At 40.3% G+C, this 23,564-nt stretch overlaps 1 protein-coding gene across 1 annotated transcript in view; it reads right to left on the reverse strand.

The window, feature by feature from the left end:
* Positions 1–20,649, reverse strand: part of Wnt10 (Wnt oncogene analog 10) — a 60,694-nt gene extending 40,045 nt beyond the window's left edge. Inside the window, exons 1-2 of the mRNA XM_022061966.2 lie at positions 19,876–20,649; positions 7,542–7,789 (exon numbers count right to left, since the gene is read on the reverse strand). Coding sequence (XP_021917658.2) covers positions 7,542–7,789; positions 19,876–19,934 — 307 coding nt within the window. The 5' untranslated portion in view covers positions 19,935–20,649. The remainder of the gene's footprint in view (positions 1–7,541; positions 7,790–19,875) is intronic.
* Positions 20,650–23,564: the final 2,915 nt, after the last annotated feature.

A 23,564-nucleotide genomic window follows, 5' to 3' on the forward strand; every position in this document is an offset into this window, starting at 1 on the left:
AATCTGCGTGCTTATCAGGAAAGGTAGAACCTCTCGGTTTTCTACTTGGCTTGGCAACAAAGTGTTAATTCATGTGAGTGGGTCATTGTCTCGTTTCTTAACTGTTCAGGCAGGAAGTAAACTTTCCTCGCGTTGAGGATAATACGCCCGGATCTGTTGACATAAACGAAGCTCGCCTTCGCGGAGTCACGTGTGACCTGCATTCCGGAAGAGTCCGGGTCGAATGTCGATCTGAATTACAGTTGTATTAATACAAGTTTCTGTAAGAAGAATTCCTCACGGTCTCCAAGTGTCATGTTCACTGCTTACACTTAAGTCTTTGGTGTTATAATAATATGAATTTAACAATTTACATGAGTGTCAGTCTCCAAAGACTACTGAACTCAGAGACACGAAATTTAATTATATTTCTGCAATTGCATTAGATTAAAACTTAAGCGTCTCTTCAGGAAGACCAAGTTTTAAGATGACGTTGTTGGGAACGTGGATGAAAATTTGGCCCTTCTGCCTACAATTTCCAGATCAATTCTGGAACGCATCCGTCCTCATATCCGATGGATAACAGGGGTTAAGCGGACAGAACGTGAGCCTGGCCATAATCTGTCTCTAGCGTCAAGGTTAAGAATGCGTCGATGTCTACGTATTCATGGCACGGTTTTTTTTAAAATCCTTTTACGTCACGTTTATAAATTTAATACATTTATTTATGTTTCAGAATACAGTATATTCCGGTTAATTTGGCCATCGGTTAATCGGGGAAGCCGTGTATTTGGGATAAATCTTACAGAATAAACATTTTTAACTCTTTTACGTGAGACTTCGCATAATTCGGGCATCCGCTTAATTTGGCCAAATTGTTCTTACCTCGATGAACCGGAATCAACTCTATCGCAAATTGAAACTCAGAGCTGGACCTATGGTCCTTATATTTAGGTGTAAGTTTGTTTGTATGTTTCGACATTATCCATTGTGTGTTACTTAACAAAAAAAAAAAAAAAAAATTAAAATTACAGACAATAAATAATGCCCTAATAAACCAAAATAATGTTATTAATACATCAATGTCATCACATGTGAAAATGACAGATATTTCGTATAATAATTGTAAATACGTAAATATCTGCGTTATGCTGCCAAAAGACCCCCCCCCCCCTTCCCAGTTTCACACCTCAGCGTTTTTCCTTCGTGACAATTCCGTGAGTAAATCACCGGTTGTGTCAAGGTAAGGCGAGGACCGCAGGGGCGCATTACAGTCCGGGCACTGGGCATCAGAGGCTCGATTGTTAGTTTGAATGTGAAATGACAAGGGACACATTCCGACCTCTTTTAGCATGACAAGGGCTCGGAGATTCGACACGCGCAAGGCAGCCCTTGGTGCGTTTTGACATTCGCTACGCCTGCTTAGTGCGTACATCCGAACGACCACTGCTGAAAGTAAGACGTCACCCGTGTCTCTGCGGGTCTCGGAGGTTGCTCACGAGGTGGCCTGCCTTCTGCTCCGAGGGTCAGCCTGTTACGCGCAGAGACCTTAAGGAAAGAGAACATTTTTAATCGTGTCTAGGCACGGACGAGAGGATGATATTAAAATTGACCTCACAGTGGGTGGGATGGTGCTCGTCTGCGTGAGATTTAGAGTTCTGACGGCTGCAAACATCTCTGAAACGTCGGTAAACTTTTACCAGACTAAACAGCGCGACAATCCAGAAGAAAACCAACTTGTGTTTTCTCCTGGCTCAGGTAGGGACTGTTGTGTACACGGCAATGAAACTTCGTGTTAAATAAAAGACTGGAAATTTCTCTTTCGAGAAGGACGCTGCTTCCAGTAAAATCCTCACATCTTTTAAATGAAACTAGCAAAAATTAGCAGTTACTATTTATAAAGCCTTTGAGCACTGACCTTAATGGAAAAATATGCATTGACGTTCGAGAACAGGGTGTTGACTTCTTTGGAGTTACTTTCTGGAAAAAGGGTTTCTGAAAAGAACCTCATTAATGAAACTCAGGGCTTCGATTTTTGAAATGTGTGCTGTCGAGTGATCACGTGCTTCGGACGCTGGTCATGTTGGGCACGTAAGCCATACAGGGTAAATCTCCACGAATTGTTCGTAGATATCATCATATGAATATTAAAAAATTTATTTAAACTTTGAATCGGGTATCACTTCGTGCGCAATTAGACACACACGCTTTCAAAACAGTTTGAATGTGTGTGCATTTGGGCTATCGGGGGATCAGCCTTGTCAAATATCGAAAGTGTTCCACGTACTAATCACCAGTATGATAGCAACCCGCTTTCCCCCTCCGCCTGACGTAAAATTCTTCCAAATTTCGCAAATAATAAATAATCGCCCTGAAGAAGGCAACTGAAATTTTTGTCGAAACGTTGTGTATGCTTTGCAGTCACCTCATTTTGCGTTCTTGTAGGCCGTACCAGAAATTTCGTCACCCGTGCCATTCTAATGAGTGTACCTACGCAGTGTCGCTCTATTCTGTTTGAGGCGTGGAGAATCGAGGGGCTTTGCCTTACACCTGGTGGTAGCTGCTGACAAAACCCTGGCGACACAACACGCATTGCAGAACTGGTCTCCGGCTGTGGTTGTGAGTCTCAATTTGCTAAGCCTTCCCGAGATGCTTTCATTATCGCCTGACAGTAATTGATGTGACGGGCAGGTCTAAGAGGTCCCAAACGAATTCTGTACTGCTCTGCTGTTCTTGAGGGCTTGGTCCTGTTACGTTGTCGTTAATTAACACTGCCTGATTAATCCCTCGGTACCCTTGGACTACGTATGGGCTAGAGCAAGGGTTCTCACCCTTTTACTCTGGCGTACCACTAATTCTAATTTAACACATTAAATAAATGTACCACTAACCAAAACTTATTATTTTTAATATTATATTTTGATTTTCTTACTTAGTTCGCGTACCACTCAACATTTGCTTGTTTGCCACCAGTGGTACGCGTACCATAGGTTGAGAAACCTTGGGCTGGAGTATTATAACTACTGATGTGACATAAATTTATTCAGAAATTCTCTGTTTGAGATTATTTAAATTCTGCCGGACGTGTTTGAAACAATTTGCTTTTCAGGTAGCCCCATAAAAAAGAAACCACAGGCCGACAGATCTCGCCAAAGCGGGAACTTATTCGATGTTCAGTCTTTGAAGTGTTCATCGACCGCAGAACAGTAATTTTTTGGAGAAATTAAAACCATATCACCGGCCATGTTTCTGCGCTTAATGGAAAGTGTTATGACGTCATCTAGTGGGTGTTATTTTTAAGAAGAATCTTTGCTTTCATCTTCCTCGATTACGACAAACTTTGTCATTAAATTCACATTACTTTGAATTTAACTGAACGAACTGTGGTCGAGTAAAGTGTAGCTTTGAAAATGATGAATGAACGTTGAGCCACTCTTTAGTTACGAGTTAACGCCAAGAGTTTCGGCAGAAATGGAGGGAGAAATCGCCAATGAAGACACGACAGCGATTTGGCAGTGAGAATCGAGAAATAATTTTAACGATCCATGATTTTGAGATGGCTAACACAGCAGCTGGCCTTATCAAATTCAGTGGAGAAAAGTGACTCCGGAGCTCGGCGTTTACTATACGTTAACATACGTCATTAATGTTTCTTGTTTCAGTCTGTTTTGTTTAACGGACACTAAAGTAGGTGTGAGATGTGTAGTTCACAAAAACTTTGGAAATAATTTATTACGTGTACGTTCCACGAGTGTTGATGAAAAAAAAAAAATACCACAAAATACGGTTTGATGGCCAAGTGGTTATTACAGTCGTCTCTTTCAAATGATTTGCTAAATACCCTCGCAAAATTGAGTAAGGATTGATGTTTCTGAGCGAAACTTTGATAATTTAAGTGCGGATACTCCCCGTCAGGCCCCGGGAATCGAATTCGAGGTCTTCAAAACACGAAACCGCGCTTGTGTCCACTGAACCGTGACACCGGTGAAATGAATCACGTTCATCGTTACAAAAAAGAAACGCTTCTCAAAAGAACAAAAATATCTTCATATAACAGAACATCGTATTTTGAACTCGGCTGGGAGCTGAATCATACGACATGAGACAGACATTGACGTTAATAAAAAGTTAAGTTTTCCCGTTACACGCCACGAGGATGCTTGAGGGGAGAGGCGAGATAACTCCTACTCATTCTTGTTCTCGGTTCTAGAAACGCTTGGGGGGGGGGGGTCCAGCGTCATGCCCCCGTGCGCGCTTTGACCCCGGGAATGGATCGACGACATGCACGGATTAGGTGGCTGGTGGACCCCACAGCCGGTCAGGACTCGGAGGTTAGAAGAAAAATTTTTTGTCTCTATTATATCGAATAAATTAGCCTGTTGATGTTGATGAAAATTAAAAGTTACCTACAGTTCTGTGGAGCTTTGCATATGAGCTCTTAGTGTTAGGAGAATAAGGTATGGATCAGTATTCTGGATTTAATCATGCGAAAAATGAGTATGACAGAGACGACAATACTGAGTTTTTGTCAGAAAGATATGAGGGATAAAATGTCCGATCATAAACTTAACGCTGATATTATAAAACTGGGTAAAACACATCAGGGTACATGCGGGTAATGACGCCCGGTAAGAAAGAGTTCGTTGTCGATTTTGGTAATTACTTTTCCATTTAACCACAAGAGTGCAGCACCTCTTAATTAGCTTCGGTGGTGGTGCAGGAACTGCTAATTGGCGATAGTGTTCGGTTTAAGACGTCAAAAAGTAGACCTTCTAACTTTACGTTTCTTTTTGTAAGAATTTATCAGCCCACTGTCGGCTGTCCGCAACTGCTGCCCTCGATGTCGAGAGACAGTCTTCTCCTTTTGCAAACTGAGGACGCCACATGACGTGATGAAATGGGACCCGCTCAGAGCGGAACGTAAATTAATATTACTATAAAAGATTGTGAGAACAATTAGTATAACTTGTGTTGGGCAAGGCCGTGGTCTAGGCAACACGGAGTTTTCCTCCGTGGCATCCCAACAATTACTCCATTCACACACAGAAGAAGGCAATGGCAAACCACTTCTGGATCATCTGCCAAGAACGTATATGAACAGGTCCCAGTCCGAGAAAAGGATGGAAGGATCCTGTTCATATGGACCTGTCGTCAGACAGAACACTAAATAATAATAAGATGAGGTGGTATAGCGGTTAGAACGCTGGCCTTGTAATCCTGGGGTCTCGGGTTCGATTCCCGGCGGTGCCCGAATTTCTAACTTGTGTTGGGCAAGACCGTGGTCTATGTTTCTCCGTGGCATCCCAACAATTACTCCATTCACACACAGAAGAAGGCAATGGCAAACCACTTCTGAATCATCTGCCAAGAACGTATATGAACAGGTCCCAGTCCGAGAAAAGGATGGAAGGATCCTGTTCATATGGACCTGTCGTCAGACAGAACACTAAATAAATAATAAATAAAACAAACTGGATGTTGACGCGACAATATCCTGTACATTGCTGGCCTTTGTATAAACACCCGAATATATCTAAACGCAGTTAGGGTAATTTCGCGTAATTTTCAACTGTAATTAATTTCTTATGCTGTGCAGAATATGAGTCGTTGAAGCTTCAATGCAAAGTTGTATAAATACGCAACGTACGTAAAGTGAAAAGTAGTCTAAGTGTTTTGTGACCGACATTACCGTCTTTAAGACTCCTGGAGGGTCTAGAGAAAACCACGAAATAGCATCAGTATTTGTGCCAAATAGATAGAAGTAATCTTTTTTCTCATGCAAGTTTCTGTCTATAAAAGAATATTTTTGAGCGTCGACTGGTAAGCGTGCTTTGTGTCAAAGTAGATGATTTGTGTTTTGTTCCCGGGAGGAACTTGCAGTCTTCGGTTCGAAGATATGCACAGCGAAAATCGGTCTGCTTTATCCTGCAGCTTATTAGGAAAGTCCATTCCATTTTATTTCTGATTTTTGTTCGAAGGAAAGTTAGTATGATTCACGTTACGCTAAACAGAAGGATATGTTTTTTATTACCATTTAATTTTGAAAGGAGTCTAATGAGGTCTAGAAGGAGACGATTAGACAGGAGTGCCATGTCACGCCACGGACATCGGCTAAACAATTGACGGTGTCGCCGCGCACGACTGCTTCGCGGTTTTGTGTTCTCGGGTCACGGCTCGTGTTGATCAAACAGGAGAGCGTCTCGTCTCGTTTACTCGAGGCGGCACTTTTAAGACAAGGCTCAGGGTTAATTGAAGAGAGCTTGGTCACTCCGCGTGGTTCTTGTGTTATTTAACGACGTATAATCAGGCGTCATGTTTTGGAGGATTAAAATAAACAACAGAATATATTCACTTTTTATTCGGGGGGTGGGGGGGGCTGCTCATTGCCGCGTTTACAAGACCTCGCCACTACCATCATCCTGATCCAGAGATGAAATACTAAGATCGAGTTTGTATTAAACATTTTGTAACACGTAAATTCCTACGAGGTGAGTTTGTTCGTCGCTTACGAAGTCCGTAATGTGGATCACCGTTTGTCCGCGACTGTTTATCTAGTACCCTCCAAATCTAGAGGTCGTCGACTCCATCAGAACCTAAGGACGCGCCCATATCAACAGCACTGTAGATAAAAATATGTTATTCAGGGGGTAAAATAGCAAAATTTCGGTTTTTAGACGAACGCAAGTCTTTTGCATAATAACAGGTACTCAGTAAATGAATGAATTTGTCAACGTCGTGATCTATACGTATATTTCAGACTTTATAGCCCAGTCTGAACCTTTGTATTTTCTGGAGAGATTTTCTAATTCTTCACGACATTTCGTAGGACTCCTTGGACCGGTCAAACAAAGAAAAGATTGAGGCTTCGATCGTGCTTCCGTTAGGAGTTAAACTTCCGTGTTCCGAAAACCTTGGCAAGTACAGATCTGTTCATCTTACACTAGAAATTTAGTTGAGCATGCAAGGAATTTTGGTGAAAATTTTCCTTGGAAGCGATTAAGACCTTTTGATGGACGAGATGAAAATAAATTAGTTGCGTTTAATGTAGATTTATTATATCGACAGAGAAGATTAATTGCCCTGTGTCAAACATTCTTCTTATTCTCCTAATTGCACATTTAATCGTAGAATTACCACTGAATAGAAAACATGCTTCGGGAAAAAGAACTAGACTTACTTTAGGCATATGTGATATTCTGTAATTCAGAATGAGACAGATTCAAAATTTGTATATAGAAATGTTGGCTTCTTCTTGAAAGCAGTGATTTTTTTTACTAAGTCATTAACGTTCTGCTTTATAATATGTTATCATCAATAGTCGGTATTTTGACTATTTTGGTGTGTTCTAACAATGTTTATTTTTTCTCACGACGCCAAGAAATTATCGATTTTAAAGTTTTCTTCTGAATTTATCTCAGTACGTAGTAAAATAAACACGTGATTCTTTTTTCTGTTGCACGAAAAATAAATTTGTAATTTCGTCACAAGTTACGGGAGTGGTTCAGTGACTGCAATGGAAATAATAGGACGGAGGACGTCCGATGCCGCTTGGCGTTACTGACCTCTCTGAAGCAGAACGCTGCTGTGGGGATTTCGATTCTTTGTACTGAGCGACGAGCAGTTCCAGCGATGCCACTGGAATTGGTACTGGCACTCGTCCACTGCGAGTTGCAGCCCCTGAATAGCGGACGCCGTGACGTCTGGATAACGGCGACACAGGTCCAACTGCTCCTTGCTGAGTCCTGGGAATGTCTTGCACACTGTGCCAGTGGCCACCAGCAAGCCTTGCTCCAGATCTGCACTGCTAACCCTGCACAACACGCAAACCTCACTCATTCCATTGGCTCATAAATGATGCAGAACATCTGATTTTCTTTGTGTACAAAACATTTGAACATCTCAAGCAAGTGACGAGGGGTGAGGGGTGAGGGGATGCCAGTCCCTTCCTCCAAGCCAACTTCAGCCCTGAGGAAAGACACAGCATCTATCTCCGAAACGTTAACGTCTACGTATGAGTCTACCCGACGCCAAAATCAAGACGAACCACATCATGATTAACAATACGCCTTTTTTTTGTTATTAATTAAATATGCCATAGAAACATTAAAAACACTATAGAAATTTATGTTCTATACTTAGTTGTTGAAATTTTTTACTTAAAGACGATGATATGAACATTATTTTAGTGACGGAAAAGTTTATTCGATAAGTTTTGAGAACGTAATCGACAAATTACTATATAACCCTAAAATATACTTCAGAATCTGCCAGTAAGTTCACCTATTATTCAGGCGGTCGAGGTAATTCATTATCACGAGAGGCTTCTAGTGACTTAATTGTAGGATTTGGGGGGGGGGGGTGCAGCTTTGGGTACCCGGAAGGGTCTAGGCGTCTACTAAGATTATTGCATGTTAATTTACTTAAAGCTGTCGTATGTGAGAACGCTGTCAGGGTTTTAAAATCGCAATTTCATTCAATTAGCATTAACAAGTAATGGATGAGTTCAAAACAAACTGGGACAACGAATGTATTAATCGAAGAAATGTATCGTGGTCTGTTTTATGATGGCTTCCAGTTAGTCGTCTAAAATAACTGAGGAAAACCAAAAATGTTATCAGTCACGATAACCAAACTCCTGACATATTGTCCTGCGGAAAAAACGAAAATTCGAAACAGGTTTGCCAACTACTAAATCATTAAATTAGGTAAGATTTTGTTCAGATCCTAGCGATATTTAATGCGAGGAGGCGACGCCAAGGCTACAAATTAGACTTATGAATCCGAAAGCCTCCTTCAGAAGATGATAGTCGTTTACCTGGTAAATAAATTAAAATGTTCATTATCGTGTACACTGGTCCACACCCAGATTCGGATTATCTCAGTTCAAGCCATCAGATCATGTTACTCTCACGAAAATCTTTAAATATCTTCCTCCCCTCTCCCCTTCGGCTCCTGAAGTGATCTCTCCCCTTCACGTCCTCCGACTGAAAAAGCTTGTATAAATTTTTCTTATCTATCCCATGCGTGCCACATACCCCGCCCATCTCATTCAAAGATATTACGCATTCCGTGAAAACACCTCGCGTCTTTAATATGTTGACATTGTCGGGATAAACCGAAGGTGTGGTAATTAATTAGCCCAGAGCTACGCAGGACTGGACAGGTCTTAATGTTTCACATAACGTAAAATGTTAAAAGCTTCTTTTGAAATTCGTGGGAAAGTTTAGAGATCTTCATTCCCAAATATTGCCGAGCGGAGTGCCCCGACTCCAGATCGCCTTCCAGCCTTTAGTGAGCCTTGTAAATATAAGTGCGTAGTGCATGCCTGGTCCACTGAACCCACATAATTAAAGATAAAATCTTCCTTTCCTTTTTCCCGTCAGCCTCTGCGTAATCGGGGTCCATTTTCTTGTCTCAATAAAACATAAGGTTCCAGCCATTCGTTGATGTCGCTTGTTGAATATCTCTGCTGTAATTTATCCAAGCCTATAAGGTTTCCAGGTGGACCAGACGGTAAAGTACGAGGCTTTAAATTATGTACCGGATTGTGCGCTGAAGAATTCTATAACAAGACAACACCAGCAGAACACGTATTTGTTTTAGTGTGTTATGCGACGCGAGATCGAGCAATTACGCCGTGATTTGTGTTCGGCCATCACGTGAGAAGCGATGGACAGGGCCTGTAGAACACGATATTCCTCTTAAGACTAGTCCAACATTTATGGACCTACTACATCTTTCTAAAAATGGTAGAAATTTTACACATTTCTGAACTGTATGCTGGATTGTTAGCGTAAAAAATACAATCTTTCTTTCGCTACCTGTGTGCTAAAACTTGAGAGACTCGATCCATCATTCGATTTATTTATTATAGTTTTTGTTGTCCGAGATTTCGTTTGTTTGAAATTTAAGATTTCCTTTTTTTTTGTAGAGATTTTTATAAATTTCATTTCTACTCGTTACTATTTAGACTAATAATTTCTCTCTCTAAATTATATCGGAGAAATATTTGTGTTGTTATTATTAATACTGGATCATTTATTTCATTTAATCGAATTTCGTCCGGGAGAAACAGTCGACTCATATAAATAAGCAACATGTCTCCCGGATTGTTAAGGAACGAAACACATGTCAGAGTGAATGTATCTGAAACTGTCTTTGAGCGTGTAGTGGAAAAATGTTTTTAACTATTTTCGGCTGAAGATGACTTAGCCGTGCTGTTGTAAGAGGTTGTCACTTAAGTAACCATTCCGCACCGAGGTCACTCCACCTCTCGAATTTCTGAACAGAACAGAACAGGTTACTTACGGCCTGCCAGATTCCCTTAGCTCGTAATTTGAATGTGCGTTACCATGAATTGTCATAGGTCGGACTGGACCATCAGACAGGTCCCTGCTTGAGTACCAGCCTCACGTCCTCTCAAGAGACGAGGCGATGTCGCTCTGCCCTCTTAACTTACATTCCACAGACATTCTTTGTACACGTTTGCATTTTTATTCTGTTGTGATCCGGAATGTCTGCATGTTAAACGTTTTGAGACGAGGCGTGAGAAACTACTTTTGAGAAAAAGCTACCGAGCTGATTCTTTTATTACGAAATTGTCTATTTTCATTTCACTTGGGAGCCCTGACACCACAGCATGGCGTGCCCCCGGGTTACGGACGGAGTTGAAGGGACTCCCGAATACAGATGCAGGCTCCAAATATATAGACAAAACGTCGCGGATAGCCGACAAGGGGTGGTTATTCAGCCTGCGGGTTGAGCGGTGGCTAACGTAAAGGAACCAACGTCTTGTTAAATGAATCGCGAGGCAAGGAATTTGACATGATACTTGGAAAGATAAAACATGAACAGAAGAACGGGAAATTTTTATGTCAGGATTTCCTTAAGAGCAGGTGTTTTGAAAGCAGTATTCAGATAATTAGTGAAAACTGCGTTTTATGGGAGAACATAAGTCGTTGTTTGATGGAACATTTCAGTCGTATTGAACAGGTTGCAGAACTGAAGTCGGATAAGTGGAGGTGACATGGAACTAGTAGGACTTTCGAGGCCAAAAATGTAATAAGGGGTGACATATCAAAGACAGAGTTAGCCAGAAGTTGTTTGGTAAACGGTGATAATGATGATATTCTTGCAGACTGAAATACAGCTGAGCCAAAAGTACTTAAGTCTAGAACTTTGTAATCGGGGATTGCTGTTGGGAAATTTGGAAATGTACTTATCAGATTCCGAAAGAAAACTGATCCGTTCAGGAGGAAATACATTTCGTACTAGCAGTGAGATCCAGACTTTTTAGTTATAATTCGAACAAGGAAGAATTGCTGTATTAGTGGAAGGAATCAATTATTATACGTACGTATTTATAAAAATGGGTACATTATAATTTTTATTTGTTTACGTTGCTCCAAAGAAACCGCCCAATTTTGAGACCCCGCGCAGTATAATGCAAGAGGAGTTTTTCTTTTACAGTAGGAAGTTGTTAGCCCCGAGTCAGTCTCCTCCATCTGCAACCTGAAGACGACCCATGCCGTGGCGAAGAGGGACTCAGCATGAAACAGTTACGAATACTGTTTGTTAAGAGTGTGTAAAGAACGCCTGAAGCTCAGGCTCGAGGCTGCTCTGTTAATATAAATCTTCTTTTAAGATTAACGCCACACGTAGACGAAATTATAAGTAATCATAATTGTGGGTTTCTACGTAATCGATCAGCTACTGATCGGATATTCTGCAGTTGCAAAAAATGATGTCTTGGAAACCTGAAGAAATGGGTCCACTCGGAAGACCTATACTTAGATGGGAAGGATAATATTAAAATGGATGTTAGGAAAATTGGTTGTTTTGGGGACTTGAGTTGGATTTATCTGGCTCGGGATAGGAACATATGGCGGGCTTTTGTGAGTACGGTAATGAACCTTTGTAATCCATAAAATTTGTAGGTTCTCAAGAAGGACATTCTCCATGGTGTTAGAAGGAGATTGTCACGATAATGTGTGGACCTGATAGATACGAATTGAGAAACTTATACTCTTCGTCTGACAGGCCTTACGTTAGTTTTATCCTTGATGAACAGAATGTTTAAGGTTAGTTGTAGGTACTTGCAGTTGGGATGGGTTGAGGAAAGGTCTCAGTACAGAATCATGATGGCGGACCTCACAGGAATCAAAGAAGTTTAGACGAAAATCTCGTTAATATTGAATAGAAGCTCAGTATTTCAGTACCGGTGAAGTTAGTCAACCAGCCAGGCCTGAGTTTTTCGGTCATTCGGCAAGTCATTCAGTCAATGTAGACAAACAAGCAGTTACTTAGTCAGTTAGTTTGTTAGTTTGGTCGAGATGAACCGTACAAATTACAGACTGATTTTTCACAGTAAACTTAAGAGTCCCTGTATGTGCTAAACATAATGAAGTTATCAGAATAAGACAATCTGGTTCCATAAACACACTTGAAAGTATCAATAAGAATTTGTCTTTTTACAGAATTGGATTAGGATTTTTAGACTCCGTCTATGTCCGTAATTTAAATGCATACCAATTCCGAAACGCACAGGATTTTTACCTCTCCCGTGTCTGAACTTATCTTATTTCAAGACCGCATTTATTAACCTAAAACCATAAATTGCATTTCAAGCGATATAACTGGAGATGAACGGAGAGTCTGCCTTCAGTTGACAATAAATTTCAGAAGGAAAAGCTACGGCTGAGACCCCTTAGGTCAGGTTGTTCCAATGTCGACCATTCTGGGTGGTCCAAGATAGTGAGATTATTAGGAGATCGTTCGTTAATGTCTATTATTCTCTTAAGTTCATAAAATTACCGCTTACCTACAGATGCACCAAACGCATATATATATATATATATAATAATAATAATAATAATAAGATAGTGTAGTTGCGTCATATTGTGACTTATTAATTAAAATTAATTATTTGGTTTTTCCGTCAAATCACAATGTATTTAAAATAAGGTAATTAAAATAATTAAAATATCATTCTTTGTTCCATATCGAATAATCGATTTGCAATTGGACCAGTTGCCAACCTCTCATGCTTTCAGAAGAGTGCGTATTATTTAAGCATCAAAATTTTGAACAGTCTACGATCTTGTCTCACAAATCTTATAAATAAAGAGGCACGGTTTAAAGTATACATTAAAAGATACTTAATTCCACGCTTATTTTTTATTCTGTTGATGAATTTACAATGTTTGCAAATAAGTCACAATGTTCTTTAAAGGCTTTACGTCTTCATGTGTTATAATTAGGCAGAATAATTTATCTGCTGTCTGTAAAGGACAGATTTATTGATTTAGTTATAAACCAAGCACTACTTTATGTAAACACTTTGCTTATGTTATGTGAAATCTTTATAACAGTATGAATTCTACTTGTTTGTGTATTCCGAATTTACGGATCCATGGATCGTCATGAAGATGGACGGATGGATGGGTTTGTGTGTGTGTGTGCATGCGTGCGTATAAGTAAGTATAAATGTACGCCGGCAATGTATAGAATGCCTAAAGTCAGTAGGCAAAGTATTGAATAAATCGTAATGTTAATATTGTTTGATTGTGTAATTTAAAATTAATCAAAGTCGATTGGGTAAGCTGTGAAGATGGAGGTTGTGCAAGATAGTCTCGAAAACACCAAGCTACTGAATCTGAACATAATTTTTTTTTTGAGAATTAAAGAAAATTGTTTTATATTAACTTTTATGAAAATATAATAGATAAAATAAAACTGTATAAATCGTATTATAGAAACTTCTTTGTTATATACTTTGCCTAAAAGTTCTAGGAATTTTATAAAATGCCTGGGTATTCCATAGAATTCGTGAATTTCATATTTTGCCGGTAACATATAAAATACAAGATCAAATTAAGATTTGGGTAATATTTCCAATTGAAAATCGGATTTACTCTTGGCGCCGCTGGATGAGGATAAAGACCATTGATCAAAATTGTTGCATTTCCTATGAGGATTTCTTATGATCGCCTTCTCATTTCATCTGCGTCTTGTAGCTTTTGCAGCGAAGAGCACGTGAAAATTCATATGAATGGTTTTCAGTCTTAGGTTAGGGTTCGAACCCCGAACGGTTCATAATTCTGATGCAGAAACATGTGTTTTGACAGATATTTCTTTATTTTGCGTTTGAACTCTTCCTCCATACTTCGCATCTCTGGCTCCTATGGTCGTAATCTGACATAAAAATAATTTTATCGCGAACATTCCCCGCGGTGTCTATTTTGATTTGAAATGTATTTATCATAACCACATTTAGCATATTCTCTACGGAGTTTATGCCAACCATCACAGATGAATTTTTGGCAAATTGCGTCATAATCATTTTTCCCTTTATATTCTTTAAAGGTCACAAACCATGGAGCAGTCATTCTTTAGAAGCTAATAGTCGCTTAACTAGTCAAACAATTTGCTGCATTTTTTCATACCTGAAGATTCATTTCAGTCTAAAATAGGAGCCCTCAACCGACTCGTATTATCCTGAGCAGTTGAATCTAATCTACACCATCATCGTACTTATTACATAAGATCCATCCATTCATCTATCTATCCTCCATTTTAATATAACACTAACTAACTAACTAACTAACTAACTAACTAACTAGGCTTACCAAACCCGAAGGTTCATCACCGAACTAACCAAAGCCCTCCACCGGACCCTGTCCTGGGCAAACAAAATCCACTCTCTTTCAACTCCTATCTCCCATGGATTCCGCCTGAGATTATCCTCCCATCTACGTCTAGGTCTCCCCTGAGGTCTCTTCCCCTCAGGCTTCCCAAATAGTGGACCCAACCAACCAGATGGCTTAGCGAACACAAAGGTTCATCACCGAATTAACCAAAGCCCTCCACCGGACCCTGTCCTGGGCCATCAAAATCCAGTCTCCTTCAACTCCTATCTCCCGCCCGAGATTATCCTCCCATCTACGTCTAGGTCTCCCCAGAGGTCTCTTCCCCTCAGGCTTCCCAAATAGTGGACCCAACCAACCAGATGGCTTAGCGAACACAAAGGTTCATCACCGAATTAACAAAAGCCCTCCACCGGACCCTGTCCTGGGCCAACAAAATCCAGTCTCCTTCAACTCCTATCTCCCATAGATCCCGCCCGACATTATCCTCCCATCTACGTCTAGGTCTCCCCAGAGGTCTCTTCCCCTCAGGCTTCCCAAATAGTGGACCCAACCAACCAGATGGCTTAGCGAACACAAAGGTTCATCACCGAATTAACAAAAGCCCTCCACCGGACCCTGTCCTGGGCCAACAAAATCCAGTCTCCTTCAACTCCTATCTCCCATAGATCCCGCCTGAGATTATCCTCCCATCTACGTCTAGGTCTCCCCAGCGGTATCTTCCCCTTAGGCTTCCCAAATAGTGGACCCAACCAACCAGATGGCTTAGCGAACACAAAGGTTCATCACCGAATTAACAAAAGCCCTCCACCGGACCCTGTCCTGGGCCAACAAAATCCAGTCTCCTTCAACTCCTATCTCCCATGGATTCCGCCTGAGATTATCCTCCCATCTACGTCTAGGTCTCCCCAGAGGTCTCTTTCCCTCAGGCTTTCCAAATAGTGGACCCAACCAACCAGATGGCTTACGGAACCCAAAGGTTCATCACCGAATTAACCAAAGCCCTCCACCGGACCCTGTCCTGGGCCAACAAAATCCAGTCTCCTTCAACTCCTATCTCCCATGGATCCCGCCTGATATTATCCTCCCATCTACGTCTAGGTCTCCCCACTACTATCTAAATTTTGGTTAGGAATCAACATCTCATTTACATTTACTATCTCTCAGTTTCCCATGGAACATGGTATCTAATTGTAACATGCAATTTTTTTTCATATTCGAAGCTTAAACTTCCCGATAAAATCTCGTGTGACTCATAGTCTCCAGATGTTAATTTCGTCTTTCATTAATATCTTGTGGACGTGGCATTTTACGCACAATAATTAAAACAAAGTTAATCAGAAGTTCTCTCCGTTTATTTACACATTAAAATATCTGTGTCCACTTCCTCGATTCACCGTAATTTAAAACATTCCGTAATACTGATGTTTGACATTCAACATAGGCTCTTCTGCGAATTCTCTTTTGGTACATCCTAGACAAAACCTGTGTTTAGAATCTTTTGAAATACTTATAAAAATATAAGTGTGTGTAATATTCTTGTGTGATAACGCTGATATGCATCATAAATTTAAAATAAATTTGTCCTGTGCAAATTCTTACGGATTTAATACTATTCTTGTGCGCTTAGAACCAAGACATTTCAAAGACAGACAATTAATTATTTAAAATTTTAACTATTTATTAACCAAAAATAAAATAAATTTACGTTATAGCTCGTAAGCCATTAACTTCACGGAGAATAATAATTCAGAGGCTAACGTTCGCTCAGCTAATAAAGAAGTGTCCTCAACCCCAAAATTTATTACGATACTCGAAGAAGAAATTATCAGTTCCTGTCTCGACCTAAATGTGTCTTGTCCAGACCCTCATAATATTATCCTACTATTACGTAAGCCTATTACTTGTAAAGTGATCTCTTCCCTTCAAAATTATCGATTACAATTTCCTTCTCCTAGACGTGCTTTAACTTGTTTTGGGGAAGGCCGTGGTCTAGGCAACACGGAGTTTTCCTCCGTGGCATCCCAACAATTACTCCATTCACACACAGAAGAAGGCAATGGCAAACCACTTCTGGATCATCTGCCAAGAACGTATATGAACAGGTCCCAGTCCGAGAAAAGGATGGAAGGATCCTGTTCATATGGACCTGTCGTCAGACAGAACACTAAATAATAATAAGATGAGGTGGTCTAGCGGTTAGAACGCTGGCCTTGTAATCCTGGGGTCTCGGGTTCGATTGCCGGCGGTGCCCGAATTTATAACTTGTGTTGGGCAAGGCCGTGGTCTAGGCAACACGGAGTTTTCCTCCGTGGCATCCCAACAATTACTCCATTCACACACAGAAGAAGGCAATGGCAAACCACTTCTGGATCATCTGCCAGGAACGTATATGAACAGGTCCCAGTCCGAGAAAAGGATGGAAGGATCCTGTTCATATGGACCTGTCCTCAGACAGAACACTAAATAATAATAAATAATAGACGTGCTTTATTTTCGCACATATTTTCTCTCTGATTTGAATACCCTGAAAATATTTCGTGGAGATTACAGATATGAACATTATTTATTTAAATTCATGTTACAATCTCCATCTTAGGTCCAAATATTCTTCTCGGGAGTCTGCTTATCAGAAATATTCCCTGTTTACGTCTTCTATAAATTCAGTTTTTATTGGAATGCGTCTAACATTGCATAAATCAGAAAATTATGGCATGAGATATTTTAAATGGTACAATTTCTGCCATTTTATAACTGTCATTGTCTGGATTCTTTACTTATAAATAAAATAATGACTTTGCATCATTCTTATTTATAATGTTGTTTAGTTGAAAGAACGTAGGGTTTGAGAACTAACTTTCAGCAAACATTTGTGTTAAATGGACTTTCATGTACTAGCCTAATTATCTCTCATTGATAACCTTTAAATACTCGGTTTTTAGATCGAGGGTTACTTTTCACGTGCGTCCGTCCAGAAACAGATTCGTCCAGCCCAGGAAAATGTAATTTGCCATCATTAGGTCACACGAGACACGGCTGAAATTCAGTGTTTAACGTCAGATGTCTGAGATCGAATTTTGAGGATTATCCAACATTTCGGCACACATTTCAGTTGCTATCTTCAGGGTTAAATTTGGTGGTGACACCTGCTGCCTGTCTATGTATAAAGCTTCCGAAACTCCCATCCACTACACATTTAACTTGAAAATGGCAGCTTCAAAGTTCATCGAAACGTTGAATAATTGTCAGCAGCTCTTAATCCCGAAACCAGCAGTCGCACGTCGAGAATTTATTTTATTCGTAATTTTTAAGTTTATGTTATTTTATTAAGTATTCGAAGCTTTTGAGTTCAAATTATGTTTTTGGTGTCCATATTCTGTGCTTTAAGCCCAGCTGCTCTGTCGTTTGTATGGTTGAAGTAGGATTGGGATTAAATTATGTTATTTGAAGTTTTGGTAAACAGATTTTAATTAAATGTAATGTTAAGATGTATCGAATAACTCAGTAAAACTTAATAAATCTGCTCCAGGTTACCATTTGCTAATGAGGGCCGCGGTTTTCTTAAAGTTCCAAATTAATTAAAACCGTAGCTCATTTATGTTTCAGAAGATCTGTATGTCAAAGAGAGCTTGAATAATTTAACGTCGATGCTCGCTGGTGTTTGACGCTGCGAAAATTCCTTTGAACGATAATAATTTTCGTGAAAATGGATGATCAAATCTTTAACTAGACTTGTTTACTTATAAGAAATTCTCAAATCTAACGACTACATAAGTTGTTTTTAGGAAGTAATATGAAAATATAATTTGCTATGCGTTTTATTTTAATGTATTCAGCCTAGTCAGATGTTTCCTATTATAATGCGCCATGTTTAATTCAATCTAATCAACACTTCTTATATTGCTGTATGTCTGTGTTTGTTAGGTTTAGCGATTAAACAAAAACTTTACTTTTCTTTGTATCTTGACTGCATGAACGGCTATTATGAATGAGGCGTCTCTTGGTCTCCAAGGAAACGATGCTGGATACTTTGAAGTACGTCATGGCAACCTCCCATCTCCTCACAATTTATGATAACCAACCTAACCTCATTCAATGCTACTTAACTTTAAGCAGTTGCTGACAGCCGACAAGCGGTGGTCATCCACCTTGAGTGTGGGGGCCGATGGCTAACAACCCCTCACCATAAAAATCCATCATTAAATGAAATGTTAAACAGGGCTTTTTGATTTTTTCATGAGTTTACTTAGGAGGCCCGTTGGTTGATAAATTATTTATTTAGATAGTTGTTATTTTAATATATATATATATATATATATATAGTGTATTAAGCGTTTCATAAGAGATAACTGCATGTTCTTAAAAGTTTCAGATGTGCTGTTCTGTCTTTTGTCTTTGTAAGAAAATAGAGTAACCATTTCCAACATGTTCTATCCACTTACCCTTTTCCCTGTGAGCTTGGCCTAATGTAAAATTTTACTCCCAAAATATCACACCTCTTGATTCGTGCTTTAACTGGCCACTGCATTAGTTTTACTGACAGGAAGTTTGAAGCATAATTTAACGACGCGTTTAGAGAACAGCTCTTTCGGTCCAGGGGTGGTATTTCCACATACCACAGCCACATTCGTCTCACAGTACTCATATGATCTAAAATTCGTACTGCTAGATAGCTTATGAGTGTTACATAACATTATTAATTATAGTAACTAAACTAATTCAATAGACGTGTTCTTCCTAAGTCGTTGCCTTATTGATGTAAGTACGTCACGTGAATCTATTCACCCCCCCCCCCGCCCACAGCCTACGTCTCTCTCGACTAAAATTTTGTATGCATATATTTTTAATTACACGTAGTACTTAAAATTTGAAAGATTCGTTGAAATGCACGTGTTTGTAAATGAAGGCGGATACCGTTTAGGGTTTGTTTCTGTTTCGGTCGAAATACTTAAATTACTACTCCCATGATTCATATTTAAATACATTAGGTGTAATAAACGAATCTCGTATTAAAATAGCTATTGTGTCTTTACCGTTTAAAATTTAATCCATATTATATAGTAATTACCGTTATATTTCAGTGTCAAAAACTGGAAGTCGGGCCAGAAATAAGTTAGCAGCACGAAAGTTGAGCTACGTCGTTCGGGGACAGTGAATCCGCCTACTGAGAACCGATTCCCGGATTTCCAGACGAGCAGTGAACGCCCACGGGAAGGAAAGAGTTTCAATAAATTGGTTTGTGAAGTCTTACCCTGTCCGTACGACGCTCAGCAGAGAAGACGAGGTCATGAGCAAGATGACCCAGAGCATGTCGCGAGATCTCCTTCCTGAAGGACCAGAGGCGGTGCACACTCGATTCTTATTGTTATGATGATGATGATGATGATGATGTTCTGTCTTCCTTGACCTTTCTCGATGACCTCGATCACTAGTAGTTTTGATTTCCCTCGTCTTCCTTATTCCTTCTCTCTGTCTCTGTTATCTGGTGGTTCTTTGATTTGCGATGACGTCGACATGTTGGAGATTCCTCCGGTGACCACTTTCGATGTTCTTCGTCACTCGTTCCTCCTCGCCCACTACAACGGCACTGACACTTCCATCACCACCACCACCGACAACAACAACAACAACACAAGTGCAATCCACTGCCATGTACGAGTCCCATTCAGCCGGTGTCTGAGGACCAACTAACCATGAAGGTAGCCGCTGTAACTGATGGTCCATGGGATTCCCGAAGGGGGGCCTTTGCGATACGTGCGATGTGGGAGGGCGCTCTGACGGGAACACGATGAGCGCCGACAAGACAGAGACGGCGATAGGAAGCACGTACAAGTGGAGGGGATGGTAATGTCGATCTGTCGCCGCCGACAAAGAGACTCCTCATCCGACCAAAGAGCAGCTGAGGGGATGCCCAAGGTAGTTTAATATCCAGCTTAGGATGATACCGTAACCCCTCGTTTGCGACGGTGGTTCTAATTACCTCGTACAAGCGAGCGGCATTGATTAGAGGAGAACTCTACATGCGTGGCTGTCGACGAGCCACGGTCCACGAACAACGACCGTCAAAGAGTATTCTGTATCCCCTTCACATCATACGCTTCGATGCTTTTGGCCTTTACGCATGTTAAATTTATAGTCAATATTGATCTTGGTAATAAACAATGTTCGCATTCACGCAAGTCCGAGATGAAAGTAGAACTCCAGCCAACATCAAAACCGAGGCAAAGATAGAAGTGTCCGTTTCTTGTTTCCTTTTATAAATGCACGGAGAAATACACGAAATCGCGTTTGTTCTCTCCACTCGGATTGATAAGGAGACGGATACTTCGCCATTCAATTTACGATGATGATGAAAGAATCCATTGTTTTGTTTTTTTACCTTGGATGTAGTGTACGAGACGCAGAAGTGGTTCTAAACCCGGAGACACATACGTTAATAAGCTTCGTAAGGAAGGAAATCAAACAAACAGAGACACTGAAGTTGATTATGGCGTTGGTAGGTTCTCACTGTCGGCTCGCTGGCTGCTGCTGCGCCTAAGAACTCTCTTCTGTCTTCGTCACTTGGCAGAAAGCCTGCCGGGAAGCTGCAGGAAGGAACAGGTGAAGTGGGCTGGGCGGAAGGCGGACGAAAACAGATATAATAGATGAGTCAGGTGGACACAAAACTTCCTCAAACACGTTTAGTATCCGGAAGTTACGTGACAGTTGCACTAAAGGAGCCCACTTCCAGTAATCTTTGTGATTCTGTTGATTTCCGACCCCACCAACAACAAAAACTTGGAACTTCGTCAAGTTTATACAAAGACTAATGTAACTTTTTATCGGGCTATGGTTTTGCTTGAAGAAATTTGTCTTTCTGAAACTCCTTCGTCTAACAAAGTTTTCATACATTCGTAGTTCGAACAGGAAATTCTGGAAAGAAATTATGACTCCTAATTTCCTTCGTATGGTTTATTGTATGGTCGAACGCTGGAAAACACTTTCATAAATAGTCACACAATTTTTTTATTCTATTTCTACGTAAGATGTCCATTGCTGCTTTCACAATTCTGTGCATAATTTCCATTATTCTGGCTTTGCACAGTCGCCATCATTTTAGTGGCGCTCGCATTTCAACTTTGATTACCTTCGTCCGTCCGTACGCCCATAACCACTCGAGAAAGTGTGAACGGATTTTCGTGAAATTTGGTCTAGGGATTGTGCCCTAGGAGCCTAATGCGGTTCCACAATTTTAAAATTCCTACACTCGGTAATAACAACGTGACGGACGTTCAAAGTCATGAGGTGGGGAAAAGATTCCTCTGCTAGGACGCCATTACTCATAACCTCTGCGACATCTAACGATGCCATGCATTAACTGGAGAATGGATGTACGGATTTTCTTGAAAATTACTATGGATTCTATGCCACTGAACGCTACTCCGAACATGTACTTTTTAATTTTACGCAGTCGGTAATGCCAACGTGATGGATGTGGGAAGTCGTGAAGTGGGAGTATCACGGAATGTGTTCTTTCGCGAAGAAGCTATAGACCATAATCCTTTGCGATCGTCCGTAATGATATAGTTACCTTTGTTAGCATAGTTACAATTTTTCTCCAAGGTGACCACAGGACGCAATACTTAAGAAATAAAAACAAATATGCAGATATTACTATTGTTTTATTTTTATTGTTACTAAGCAACTAACAGTGTTCTTATTATTATGACCAGAGCCATATTCTTGTAGGCGTGCTACAATTGTCACGCTATGTATGCTTTTGCTAAGTTGTAATTCTTAGCACAAACAAAATCCTTCATACAATATTTGTGGGTATATTTACGGCGATCTCCAGACAGATATTTTCATTTTTGTAGTTTAAGAAAATAATCAATTACCGCCATCACACTTTGAAATATATATCGATGTTCCACGCTCGCCATTTATAATTCCAGTGCGTTACAAGTCAGAGAGTCCAAGTTTATTCATCTGTGTTGGAACCTAACCTAACCAGCAATATATAAGTTACTTATAGTGTGAGCGGCCGGTTTAAAGACGACTAAAGTAACGAGTTTTCTTCGTTAAAGTCACCATTAAATTTACTCAGGTTTAGAAACCGTTTCGAAGTTATGTTTTACCTAATGGTAATTTCCCTTAGATTTTTTCGAGGAAGAGGTTTGTATGTATGTATGGAGGATTGTTTCTTATATTTAGATACTGTACTATATCTTCATTTAACGACACTCTTCTTGATCTTATCGCACTGGAGATGATTTCGGATTACGAAGCTTTTCTTGTATAATTTCTCTTTTCTCTGTCTGCTTCAACTCTCGGTTGGATCTCAACTCAGTTTCAAGCATGCGCAATACAGCGTTTGTCTTAATTGCAACCGGGAGAACAAATTTTGCGCCAAACGGAAGCTGTGTTCAGGGCTTCCTTCACGGTGTAGCGTGAGTAAAGAACGCCTATGTCCATAGGTTTCTGTTTTTATTTATTATGAACCAGGCATCCCGCGTGATGAAAGGTCATTGATTTGCAGTGAGGTTCTATTGTTCGAAAACACTGCTTCGTGACAATGTGAGTGGAAGTCATTGTTCAACACCGACAGCCCCTCCCCCCTGAAACATTACTGCGTAACAATATCGGATTAGATCCATGCAGTGAAGAACGTATTTGAAACTCCAGTGTCGTCGAATCCGGTGGACTGCACCTTTCCAGTCTTGTTAATTTCTGTAAAATATCATTTTAACGAGCGTTGTATTTATTTATGGTTTATTTTACGATGATTTTTCAGTAGTTCAGACTATACAGCGTCGACAGAACGTCTTCGCCGAGCCATCGGTGCTAGTGGTTCGTATTCCAGACGTCTCTACTATTCGTCTGACTGAGTTTTCCTCAGTCATTCTACATAAATACTGGGCGATGACCTCTTCCTTCCACATTCCTTCCAGTCCACTACTC

The sequence above is a fragment of the Zootermopsis nevadensis genome, unplaced genomic scaffold (assembly GCF_977971745.1).
Source record: "Zootermopsis nevadensis isolate Lab colony 2312 unplaced genomic scaffold, Znev_1.0 Znev_ptg000002l, whole genome shotgun sequence".
NCBI classification, from domain to species: Eukaryota; Metazoa; Arthropoda; class Insecta; order Blattodea; family Termopsidae; genus Zootermopsis; species Zootermopsis nevadensis.